The sequence below is a fragment of the Loxodonta africana genome, chromosome 3 (assembly GCF_030014295.1).
Source record: "Loxodonta africana isolate mLoxAfr1 chromosome 3, mLoxAfr1.hap2, whole genome shotgun sequence".
NCBI lineage: Eukaryota > Metazoa > Chordata > Mammalia > Proboscidea > Elephantidae > Loxodonta > Loxodonta africana.
Window position 1 is genome coordinate 188,224,010 of NC_087344.1, and position 13,926 is coordinate 188,237,935.

Here is a 13,926-nt window from a genome sequence, read left to right on the forward strand (position 1 = left end):
TCTTGTGTCCGCATACCACTATCACAATGTCCTAATCATTTTAACTTTGTTTTATTGTCTAACAAGCTTGATTCCCACACCTTATTGTTCTTTTCAGACATCTTCATTACTCTTGCTTATTTTTCAATATAAACTTTATAAACAACTTTTCTAGCACCTGCAATCCTTAAAATTGATACTGACTGTTAAATTTGGAGATTAACTTCGGGAGAACTAAAATCTTCATGATGCTGTCTTATTAAAAAACATTTTCATATTTAAAAACATTTTTTTGAAATCTCAGTAGTATTTTGTTTTGCCTTAAAATTCTGATGTTATAATTATCGTTGTTGTTAGTTGTCATCAAGTTGGCTCTGACTCATGGTGACTTTACATATAACAAAATGAGAGTTTTTCTGGTCATGCACCATCTTCAAGATTGTTATTAACGTTTGAGTCTACCGCTCTGGCTACTGTGTCAATACATCTCATTAAGGGTTCCTCTCATTTTCCACTGACCCGTTACTTTACCAAACACGATGTCCTATTCTACCAACTGGTCTTCCTAATGATGTGTCCCAAGTAAAATATATACAACATAAAACTTACCATTTTAATGATTTTTGAGTGTAGAATTCAGTGGCATTAAGTACATTCATGGAGTCCCTGGGCGGTGCAAACAGTTAACTTGCTTGGCTGCTAAAACCAAAGGTTGAAGGTTTGAATCTACCCAGAGACTCCCTGGAAGAAATGTCTGGCAATCTATTTCTAAAAAATGAACCACTGAAAACCCCATGGAGCACAGTTTTACTCTGACATACATGGGGTTGCCATGAGTCAGAATCAATCTGACAGCCAACTGGTACTGTCAAGTACATTCCCAGTGTTGTGCAACATCACAATCCTTTTCCAGATCTTCTGAAACATTCCAAACAGAAACTCTATACCCATTAAACAGTAAGTCCTCATTACCAGCTCTGTCTAGCTCCTGGTAAGTTGCATTCTACTTCCTAAGAATCTGCCTATTCTAGATTTTTCATGGAAGTAGAAACATACAATATTTGTTCTTTTGTATCTACCTTATTTCACTTAATGTATTCAAGGTTCATCTATGTTGTAGCATGTATCAGAACATCATTCCTTTTTTATGGCTGCATAATATCCCACTGCATAGACATATCACATTTTGTTTACCCATTCATCCACTGATGAACATTTGTGTTGTTTCCACCTTTTGGCTACTGTGAGCAATGCTGCTATAAACACTGTTGTACAAGTTATCTGTGTGAGTCCCTGCTTTCAGTTTTTTGGGGTATATACCTAGGAGTGGAACTGCTGGTTCACATGGTAATTCTGAGGAACTCTGATGGTGCAGTGGTTAAAGTGCTCAGCCGCTGACCGAAAGGTTGATGGTTTGAACCTGCCAGCTTCTCTGTGGGAGAAAGATGTGGCAGTTTGCTTTTATAAAGAGTTACAGCACTGGAAATCCTATGGGGCAGTTCTACTCTGTCCTACAGCATCACTATCAGTCGGAATCCACTCAATGGCAATGGGTATGTATGTATATGGTATGATAATTCTATGTTAAATTTTTGAGGAACCACCAAACTGCACCATACCAGCTGCATAATTTTACATTCCTACCAGCAATGGATGAGTGTTCCAGTTGCTCCACATCCTTGCCAACACTTGTCATTTTCCATTTGTCTGTTGGTTTCTATAACAGTCATCTTACTGGGTATAAAGTGGTATCTCAGTATGGTTTTGATTTATATTTCCCTAATCACTAATGATGTTAACCATTTTTTCCTGTGCTTACTGGCCATTTGTAAGACTTCTCCAGAGGAATTTCTACTCAAGTCCTTTCCCTATTTTTAAAATAAGTCTGTTTGTTGTTGTTGAGTTGTAAGAGTTCTTTACATATTCTAGACACTGATTTCTTATCAGATATAAAAACCTGTTGCCATGGAGTTGATTCTGACTCAGCAACACTGTAAGACAGAACTGCCTCATGACATTTCCAAGGCTGTAATCTTTACAGAAGCAGACTACCACATCTTTTCCCCCGTGGAGCAGCTGGTGAGTTCAAACCACGGACCTTTCGGTTAGCAGCTCCATATATCAGAGACATGATTTGCAAATAATTTTCTCCCATTCTATAGACTGTCTTTTCACTTTCTTGATAATGTCCTTTGATACAGAATGTTTTTAATTTTGATGAACCTCAATTTATCTGTTTTTTCTATTATTGTCCATGCTTTTAGTGTTATGAAGCTTTTCCCTTTTGTTTTCTTCCAATAGTTTTATAATTTTAGCTCCAAGGGTTAGGTGTTTGACCCATTGTGCGCTGGCATTTGTATATGGTATAAGGGAGGGGTCCAACTCTACTGTTTTGCATGTGGATATCCAGTTTCTCCAGCACCACTTGTTGAAAGATTGTGTCCTGTTCCCCACTGAAGTGTCTTGGCACTCTTGTTAAAAATCAATTGACCATATATGTGAGGGTTTATTTCTGGGCTCTCTGTTCTTTTCCATTGACTTATATGTCTACCCTTATGTCAGTACCACACCGTTGTTGGTTATTGTAGCTTTGTAGTAAGTTTTGAAATAAGCAGGTGTGAGTCCTTCAGCTTTGTTCTTCTTTCAGTACTGTTTGCCTATTCAGGGTCCCTGTAAATTTCGTATGAATTTTAGGATAGGTTTTTATTGGGATTTTGATAGGCACTGCACTGAATGTGTATACTGCTTTGGGCAGTAACGTCCTGTACTGTAACAATATGAAGTCTTCCAAGCTATGGGATGTCTTTCCATTTATTTAGATCTTTCAAAATTTCTTTCAGCAATGTTTTGTAATTTTCAGTATACAAGTCTTTCACTTCCATGGCTAAATTTATTTCTAAGTATTTTGTCCTTTTTTCATGCTATAGTAAATGGAACTGTTTTCTTAATTTCTTTCTTGGTTTGCTCATTGCTGATGTATAGAAATACAAATGATTTTTGTGTGTTGATTCTGTACCCTAAAGCTTTGCTGAATTCGTTTATTAACTTTTAACCTTTTGTGTGTATGTATCCTTCAAGGTTTTCTACACGATCGTCACGTACAAACAGAATTTTACTTCTTCCTTTTCAATTTGGATGTCTTTTATATCTTTTTCTTGTCTAATTGTTCTGGCTACAATTCCAGTACTATGTTGAGTAGTAGTGGAGAAAGTGGGTATCCTTGTCTTGTTCCTGATTTTAGGGGAAAAACTTTTATTTTTTCAGCACTGATTATGTTTTTCCTACATGACCTTTATAAGCTGAGGAAGTTTCCTTCTATTTCCTAGTTTACTGACTGTTTTTGTCACAAAACTCAGTAGTGTTTTGAAGCTTTCTTCATATACATCTTAAGTCTTTCACATTAGGTTTATTTCTAGATATTTCATCTCTTTTATAAATGGAATCTTTTCTTCCATTTTATCTTGTGGCTGTTTACATATATGTGATGGCTACTGGTTTTGCATTTATTACTCTAGTAGTCAGTCACCTTACTGAATTCTCTTTTAAGATTTTTTTATTATTTAATGGTTCTCTCAGAATTTCAGGAGCCCTGGTGGCGCAGTAGTTAAGAGCTTGGCTGCTAACCAAAAGGCTGGCAGTTGTACTCTGTCCTAGAGAGTCATTATGATTTGCAATCAACTCGAAGGGAAGGGGTTTTTGTTTTTTTCTTGGGATTTCAAGGTATGCAGTATCATTTACAATTAACAATAATCTTAATTACTCTTTTCCTACTTTCATACTTTTAATTTCTTTCTCACTTATAATTGTATTAACTCATACCTTTGCAATATTATTACAAATCAGTGGTGACAAAGGACATCCTTGTCTTCATCCAATTTTAATAAGAATGCTTCTGGTGTTTCATTAAACATGGTATATATTATACACACACATTCACTCATTTTTATGTTTACATACATATAGTATTAAGAAAATTAAATCTATTTCATTTTAAACTATTAATATAACTAATTATAATATCAATTTTCTAGTAGCCAATTCCTAGAATAAACCATACTTCATAATGAGGCTTTTTTTTTTTTTTTTAAATAAACATGTTATTTGACATAAACGTAGAATCATATGCAGTAGTAAGAAATGATACAAAGACATTCAGGATACCCAGTTTTCCCTGATGGTAACACCTTGTAAAGCTATAATAAAATATCACAGCCATGATACTGATATAATACAATCTACTGATTTTATGCAGATTTCCTCAGTTTAATATGTACTCATTTATGTGCGTGTTTACTTCTTTTTAATTTTATCACCTGTATAGGTTTGTGTATCCACCACCACAGTCAAGATACAGAAGAGTTCCAAAACCGTAAGAATCTCTTCTGTTACCCTTTTATACTCCATAGCTCATTCAATGTGCTTCTGAAATTGTATACTAATCTTCTATTTATCATTTGCATTATTATTATAACTAAGTAAGAGGATAAGAAAATCATCCATAATCTTTAACTCAGAAAAGTGTAACTGAAGTCAGAGGTTGCCAGCCTCAGGGCTATCATAACATTCTGTAAAGATAAGTAAATATTTACAAACCTTTTCTCACAAAACTTAAAGCAAATCTCTGTAGAATCTTGCCAAACTAAGTTGAGATATGCTTAAGTCTTTTTGCTAAGACAAGCAAAAAACTTCAACATTTAAAGATTTAATAGTTCTAAGGAATCATCTGTACCCTTAAGACTATAAAATAAGGCCATTATAGTAATCTATACAAATTGTATTTTTTTTTTTTGGAATAATTATATAAATAAATAACAGCACTAACATAAATAAAAAACATAGCTCTAATTAATTCAACAAATATAAAAAGGACTGTGTATAGCCCTCCTTGTGTATGTACTTAAAATTAAACTAAAGTGACCCATACACGTTAATACTCAACACAATCTGAATCTTCACTCAACAAGCAAGATTATTCTGTAGTTTTCAGTTTTATGCTATCTTTGTAAGGCTCCGGATGAATATTATGCTCACTTTCCTTCCTTTTTTAGTGCTCTTCAACATTTAAATAATTGTGGAATTATGTTTCCTGAAGGTTTTACAGAATTACACTAAAGTCATTTGGACCAGGATTTTGGGCAGTAGCAGGAGCTTTTTAAGAGATGTTTATTATTTTTACGATGACTGGTCAGTTAAAATCAAGATAATATCCTTAGCCTTCTATTTCCTGAAGCAATATTTGATGACTCTCTAGTATTAGCAGTGATTAAGGATAGTAGCATGCTTCTCTTCCTGTTCCCACCTAACCTCACCACATTTTTACATTTTTTACTTTTTTAAAACTTTACCAGTGTCATCAAATTCAAATGACATCATCTAACCCTGCTATACAAAACTGAATAAAACAGTATACATTCAAACTGCTCTCCCATTTTCCCTCTTTTCCCAAATTGTTGTTAATTACAAAATCAACACCGGCTCCTTTGTTTTAGCTTCCATTCTTTTTCTGGTTGGCTAACGAGGCTGATGGTTGTCTTCTAGAGTTTCTTCAAGAAAATTATTCTTTGAATTCGAGTACTCAAAAACATTTGTTGATATACTCTTGGTATATTTTATAGATGAACTGCCCAACCTGAGAATATTATGGACACTGCTCTATTGTTTGATGGTTCTGAATTTTGATAGGAATAAGTATGAGGACATCCTGAATTTTATCATTCAGAGGTGTTTTGATCTTTTGGCCTAAATCAGAGAGATTCTTAGCTTACTGACGAAGTCTAATACTGTAATTACTGTTTCCAAGATGAACATTCTGTATTAATTTTATATGACACAGCACAACCTTTCAATCTATATATTTAAATTTTCTATTATTGAATGATGCTGGAAGCATCAAAAGAAGATGGAAAGAATACACAGAGGCATTGTACCAAAAGCAACTGGTTGATGTTCAACCATTTCAGGAAAGTAGCATATGATCAAGAATCAATGGTACTGAAGAAGAGGTCCAAGATGCACTGAAGGAATTGGTGAAAAACAAGGTTTCTGGAATTGATGGAACACCAATTGAGGTGTTTGAACAAACGGATGCAGCACTGGAGGTGCTTGCTAGTCTATGGCAAAAAATTTGGAAGACAGCTACCTCACCAACTGACTGGAAGAGATCTAAAGGTGTTTCAAGAGAATGTGGAAATTACTGAACAGTATCATTAACAGCACACGCACATAAAATTTTCCTGAAGATAACTCAAAAGCAGTTGCAACAGTATGTTTGACAGGGAATTGCCAGAACTCGAGCTGGATTCAGATGAGGACATAGAGCGAGGGATAGCTTTGCTGATGTTAGATGGATCTTGGCTGAAAGCACAGAATACCAGAAAGATGTTTACCTGTGCTTTAATGACTAGGCAAATGCATTCAACCGTGTGGATCATAACAAATTATGGGTAACATTGGGAAGAATGGGAATTCCTGAACACTTAATTGAGCTCATGCAGAACCTGCACACAGAGACAAAAGAAGCAGGTATTTGAACACAGCAAGGGGATACTGGGTGGCTGAAAATCAAGAAAGGTATGTGTCATGGTTATATTCTTTCACCATACTTACTTAATCTGTATTGTGAGCAAGTAATCCAAGAAGATGGACTATGTAATGAACGTGGCATCAGGATCGAAGACTCATTAATAATCTGCAATATGCAGATAGCACAAACTTGCTTGCTGAAAGTAAAGGGGACTTGAAGCACTTACTGATGATTGTTTTTTGTCCGCTTGTTTCCTTGGGTCTCACGTTTCATCACCTTCAGATGCCTCATGTGTTTCCTGTATTTTTATAATGTTGCTTTATTCTTTGTTTTATAGAGGTGACTGTTTCATTAAGTTTTTATAATTTCTAACAAAATATTTGGAAACAATTTTCATCCACTCTGTAGCAATACTTTTTATAGTGAGGATTCTGTATATGCCATTTGTTTTTCCTGATAGTCCTTACTATCAGTTTTCCTTTATAGACTCCGTCCAAAATCTGAACAGGCCTGGCTTCAGGACTTTTCTTTGGTCCTCCAGCTTCTTTTAAGACCCTTCCACAGCTTCCCTCAAAATTATTTAAGATCTTATTCCCATAATAAACACCTTATTCTATAATACTCAGAATGGTTCTTCTTCCCTGATTAAACACCAACTGAAACCAATAATAATACCACCATATGTATTTAGGATAGTGATTGAAATATAGTGGGAATAATAAATGTTATATGTGATACTAATAACTACTATTAGTATTGTTACTTTGATCTTTTCCTCTGAATCTTGGGTTTTTTCAGTTCTTTCCTCTAAAACATTGATTCCATTCCTGTAACGTCAATTCTCTTTCAAACTGTGCAATGGCTTTATTTTCTATCATCGTGTTTTTAGTTTTGTCTTCTCCTTTTTCTACTTTATCCTTTTCACCCTGGTGTATGTGAACCATCTGTTGTCTAAAGGTCTCTTTTCAGGAGTGAAACTGTTTTCAAAGTGAGTGCATCTACCTTTTGCATATTAAGTTCCTTTTCTCTTCTTTGCCTTTTATTAACTAATATCCCAAATAAGTTTTGTTCTTCTTGTCCTTAAAAATGGATACAGTTCTATTAAGGGCCTATTGCCTACTCCAACATCGTATGGACGGATTGTTTCATTTATGTCTGCATTCCTGGGAGTACAAGGTTGAGAGCTGAATATTAACAATCCATAAAATGTGTTTAGTCAGGAAAAAAGAGGGGCAAGAGTTGCCACAGTTAGGCAGGTGCCACCCAGAACTTTCTGAGAGCAGCGTACATTTATTGACATTCTTGTACCTAAAGTTAGGACTGCTAAAACTTTATTACATATGTTGCACTAATCATGGATTGGAGAGAATTTAGTAGGATTGAGTATAAAGTACTCCAGTCTCTGTATTTTACTGGATTATGACCGTGCAATCCCTTATTGGTGACTGGTTCTCTGCCATGAAATGGCTCCTCTTCCCGCCTGCCAATGCCTTCATCAGGCAGCAAAAGGTAAAGTAGCCCGCTGTGCTTGGTTTTTTTTTTTTTTTTTACAGAAACTTTGCTGTGGCTTAACAGTGTTGTTTAGGTGTGCTCAGAAAACAGACTATTTCCATGTCAGGTAATATCAATAAGTATCCTCCAGAATTCTTCCATGTATTTCCTACCACACTCTACTACTCTCCCAAAGAAAGTGCTAAGAGCCAATTCTAAGTATTTTCTTTCACTGTGATCCATATTTTATTATAAAACCAAAAACATACCTAGTAGATATTTATCATTTGTGCTATGTGTGGGGTACAGTCATTACTAGTTTTAGTACAATGTTTTGCCAATTTTGTTTCCTTTTTATTTCGGTCAGTTATAAGGAAGCTTTTGATAAATCTGCACTTAGTCCCCCACTGTCCCTCCAAGTCCTTTATAGCATCTGCAGACTTTAAGGCATTTTAATATTGATTGAATGAATAAAGGCAACTGGAACCTTTATTAGTCCCAACTGTAACTAATGATGAAATTGAGTTTAGGTACACCTGTTAAGAAGAGGTTGGGTATATAAATATTCCTTCTTGACATGAAACTTACATTCTTGTCAGCTAAAGAGGTATACACATGTATATAGTAGGAGAGATCCAAAAAATAAGAAAACTGTTTAAAATTGTATTCTGCTCATTTTTACCTTTGGGTAAGATAAGTCAACTGGTAATCTATAGTAAATGAAAATATACTTCATTGCTATGGAGTTCATTTTACTCCTAGTACAAAGAATTACAAATGTCACAAAAAGTAAATTACGGTCTATTACAACAAAAAATAAAAAATGCTGATACACTCTAAATGAGCTCAGGAACTCTGCTGGTCTTTCGTGATTTTTCCCTTCAAGTACAGTTAAACTCTATGTTGACATATTTTCTGACTTTAAAAATCTTTAGATGATCTCAAAGAATTTGTTCAAAGCTCAAAATTTTCTTTGTGAAATAATCTTATTTTAAACTTTGATTGGTAAATTATAGCATAATATTCAACTAGCTCAATACCTAACCATGATGCTTACCTATGTAATTTCTACAATACTTAACACTATACCTTATATATCTATAATAAAGACGTGGAAGGAAACTTTTATAAAAGAGTATTCCTATTATTTTAAAGATAAAAAAATGGAGAGGAGAACTTTAAAGACATGCACTCAATGCAAGCTGCTCAAAATTACCCTATAAATACATAAGAGTCAAGATTTCTACTTTGTACTCCTTCTGCTCTTAATACCAGAACTACCACATTCCAATGAGTTTGGAACAAGAAGGAATCATATTTATTTTCAGAAGCATTTAAAAAATAATGCCTTTGAGTGCACTAAGGTGAGGGTATGGCCAAGTTCAAGTCACAAGATCATATAGTGATTGGGGGAAAAGGGACAAATGACCAGAAATAAATTATATTAACAATTACAACTACACCATTTAATGAGCACCAGGTACACTGACATAGCTTGTTTAATCTTATGTTTGGATTAGCTCCACTTCTAAGGTAGATGTTAAACCGCAGATATATCACTCAAACAACTAATAATGTAGATCAAGCTTGCATTTACTATGGAGGCTAACCTGTGGTTCTTCACCAGAGAGCTATCTACACTGATATAATGCAGGAGGAACCTGGTATTCAACAAATTTCCAAAATGTTTTAAGGGCTGGCATGTTAGAAACAGCAACGTGTTTTGCTCAAAGTCTTTTTACCATTTTTAGGTAAAGAGATGACGTGGATATTCTATTCCAAATACAGATTAGGAACGCAAAGCGGTCATATTCTTTTATCCACTTGGCACATAGCTAAAGGTTCAATATAAGCTTGTAAAGGCCAACATGACTCCAACAAATACAAATGGAGTCAGAGGGAAAGGGGATAAAGTATTACCTCCATGTTTCTGAACATTTTCTTTAATCTTTTTTCCAAGTACTACAAAAGTGAATGGATTCATCATTGTCTTCTATTACTAAAAGTAGTGAACCGGACTTTGTTAAATATATATACACAAATTAAGAAATCACTAACTTGATCCTGAGAAATCATTTAAATTTGTTTCTGGAGAAAACTGTAATTTTAACTTCAAAAAGTTAGGCAGTAGATAGATATGCGTAAATCTCACTTGATATTCAAAGTAATTTAACAATGCAAAACCAGTAAAACTGCCAGAAAACTAGTAAATGTGCCCATCACATGACTAAAACATAAACTAAGTTTTGAACCTCTCATTCTGACTTAGTATTTCAAAATTACAGTGAAGGCTATCAAGAGAAAATAGTTAATAATAATAAAAGTGACATTTCTAAATACTTAACATTTCTAATACTTCTCTTTTTAGCATATTTACCTTAATCCACTGTAATTTTATCCTAGAGAAATACAAAGCTTAGTTACCAATATCCCAAAAACCCAGTGCCGTCCAGTCAATTCCCTATAGGACAGAGTAGAACTGCCCCATAGAGTTTCCAAGGAGTGCCTGGTGGATTGGAACTGCCAGCCTTTTGGTTAGCAGCTGTAGCTCTTAACCACTATACCACCAGGGTTTCCAGTTACCAGTATACCAGGTATTAATACCTTCACTTTATGTTATCAGGCATGGGGATAAAGAACTAGACATGAAAAGGCGGAGATGTAAAAAAAAAAGGGGGGGGGGGAGGCTGCTATTATCATTTCCATATTTTCAATTGATATTTCGACATAGTCCCCTCCCCAAAGTTAATCAAGAAAGACTAGAAACAGGCATTGTTCATTAAACAATAATTATTCAATGCTTTATTATGAAGTATTTTAAACATACAAAATACAAAAAATAAGACATCCATGTAGCCAGAATTCATATTTAATAGACATTAACATCCTTTTCTAATTTCTTCCTATCTCTTCTTTTGAAAATTAAGCATTACAGACACAAGAACTCCATGCACCATAGCCTAGTCTTCCCTACTCTCACAAGGTAAATATTATACCTAAGTCGATGTTCATTTTACCCTTGCATGTTTTTATGTTTTGTCTCTGCTTCTGGATATAAATAATAGTGTTGTTTGCACATTTCATAAATATACAAAAATGAAGTCATTATCTATCTACCATTATTTATCATTAATTGGGGTTTTGATTTATCTACTTTTATTGCAATTACTGATATACTGCATCTACTCCTACCATCTAGTTCATGCGCTTTATTAATACTGCTTTCTTTTATCAATTTGGAATGGTTCTATATCTCTGATCCTGCTTTCTTTTAGACTGTTCAGGTTTCTTTCATTCCTCACCCAACCCTGACTACTTTGGAAGTTACGCACTGTATTTTTATTCTTTTAGTGATTACACTAATAGTTTTACCACGTATATTTTCCTAACTCTGAAGTTAATATCTCTGCCCTACTCTAAAACAATATACATTAACCTCTGATTATGAGCCCTTCAGCCTAACATTCATTATTTTAATTCCACCTTGTTTTCAAAACACATCCAACATCGTAAAATATTTTATTTTTGCGATGAATGTCTATTTGGAGCCCTGGTGGCACAGTGATTGAGAGCTTGGCTGCTAACTAAAAGGATGGCAGTTTGAATCCACCAGGTGCTCCTTGGAAACTCTATGGGGCAAGTCTACTCTGTTCTACAGGGTTGCTATGAGGTGAAATCAACTCTACGGCAACGGGTTTGGTTTTTAATGTACATTTCTGTAGGTTCAGTTTCCATGTAACTTTTTTCTTTTTACTTTTTTGTGAGTAGTATACTCTCTCCATCTTTGTCTGGAAAATCTTTGTTTGAATGACAGTTTATTTGGGTATAAAGTCCTTGGCTGACAACTCCTTTTCCTCAGAACCTGAAGGTCCTATTTTCCACATGGCCTATGTTGCTGCTTTTGAGAGGTACGGTGAGTTCTGCTATAATGTACCATATGCATTCCTAAAAATCACCACATTATGCAAAATAACACAATAAAAATACCATAGCAGAACACTGAGAAACTTCACCAGTGACACATTTTTAAAAAGACAGGAACCATAAAAAAGCACAGTTTTACACATGTTAAATGGCTAAAGAACACACTTAGCACTAAAAATACTACCTAAAATATGGCACTTTACCTTGAAAAAGCCCTGACGTTTGCTTATAGGTTGCAACTTGTGAGTTATTGTGAAGTAGAAATTGGATCTCAAGTTCTAAGATTAGATGAGGATGGGTATGGCGCGTGACAAAGGCGGTAAACGGAGGCAGCTGGTAGACGGGCAAGCTGTGCGCGGCGCACATTCTGTGCATTCCTACTCAGCTCAGCTCAGTCCTGCTGGGTGTAGTTTTCTGTGTTTACACAGTGTTCCCTGTGTATAGTGCATAACCAGAAGTGAAGTTTTCTATATGAGCAATTTTTTCCTAATATATCAATTGTTTTGGAACAAATTCATGTTTTTAAAACAAGCATTGTAGCAGAAGTGACTGCACACTGTTAATTTAAATGTGGTTCCCCTGTAAGTAAGCTGTAATTGCTTCTAAAATTCTTCTTTATTTCAGGTGTTTTCAAGTTTTACTACAATGATCTAGATAATGATTATTGTATTATACTTCTTAGGATTCATTTACCAAACCTGAGAATACACATCTTTCATATACGGTGGGAAAGTCTTTCCTATTCTCTCCAATTACTGCCTCTTCCATTCTCTCTCTCTGTTATTCCTATCAGATGTAATACCTGACGTTGCAATCTATCCTTCATGTCTCTTTAATGTCTCTCATATTTGCTCTTTGGCTACACAATGAGTAATTTTCAGATTTATCTTCTCAGTCACTATTTATCTTCCCAGCTATGAGTAATTTACTGTTTATCCCAACCAATGAGTTTTTGTTTTAATGACTTTATTTCTCACATCTTTCTTTTTCCAGTCTGCCTATTCTTTCTTTTCTTTTTATAATGCCTATTTCTTTCCTTATAGTTTCTATAATCCCTTTAATTCTTTAATAATGTTGAACACATTTGTTCTTAAGGTATTTTTTGTATTAGCTCAGATTCTTTGGGACCTAATCCACCTGTATGTTTTCTCTTTATTTTCACTCATGGTCAACTGAGTACCTGTGTTGTTGGGAGTCAGACTGTGGATGACCTTAAAAACAAAGCTAATTGACTGGAACTAAATTCTGAGGAATAGTAACAAGCATTTTACAAGAAACAGGGGTTCAATGGTAACATAAATTTGGAAACCACTAAGTCAAATAAACTTCTGTAGGCTTCTCAAAGCTTTTAAAATATCTTTACTTTCAATCTTCAAGACAGATATAGGATGCAATGTTTCCCAAGCCTTATCTACCCATGGACCTCTGTTTTTAACACACATTTCATGTATCACAGAGTGAACATTATATGGGATAAGCTTTGTGAAACGCTACTGTAAGCAGTTAGGAAAATAAGTTTATAACCATTGGAAAATACCCAACTGAAAGAAATACTTGTATTTCTTAAACATAAGCTAGGAAAGACTGGATAAAAGAAACAGAAGCCATAAAAATCAGTTAGAAAACTGTACTAATAATCTAAGGGCAAAAGAATAAGTGCCTGAAATAGACATATTTTGAAAGATATGAGTTATTCAGGAAACAATATCTAGAAATAACTGGAAGTAAAGAGGAGGCTATTTTTGATATAAACATTATTTTATTTTTCACAATTAGAAGGTAAATAATCTCTAGGGAGGGTTTTTTGTAACTACACCTGCCCAGCCCTAACCTATCCTGAAAGCTCTGACTACTAACTCCTTCAGGGAGATGTGCTACAGGAGTCTCATACTCAGCTGGTATTAACGTAAAGACAAAAAAGAATGAGAACCACTGTTAGAAGACAGAAGTCAAATTAGTAAAGACAGAGAAATGCTATTCAAATATATGGTGACTAAATGAGTGCATAC

At 34.6% G+C, this 13,926-nt stretch overlaps 1 protein-coding gene across 4 annotated transcripts in view; it reads right to left on the reverse strand.

Moving 5' to 3' along the window:
• Positions 1-13,926, reverse strand: part of ASH1L (ASH1 like histone lysine methyltransferase) — a 251,868-nt gene that overhangs the window by 167,705 nt on the left and 70,237 nt on the right. Inside the window, exon 1 of one of the 4 annotated variants that reach the window (XM_064282679.1) lies at positions 589-4,025. The exons of the other annotated variants lie outside the window; for them this stretch is intronic. Coding sequence (XP_064138749.1) covers positions 589-591 — 3 coding nt within the window. The 5' untranslated portion in view covers positions 592-4,025. Of the gene's footprint in view, positions 1-588; positions 4,026-13,926 lie in introns of those variants that run through there. 4 annotated transcript variants of the gene reach the window in all.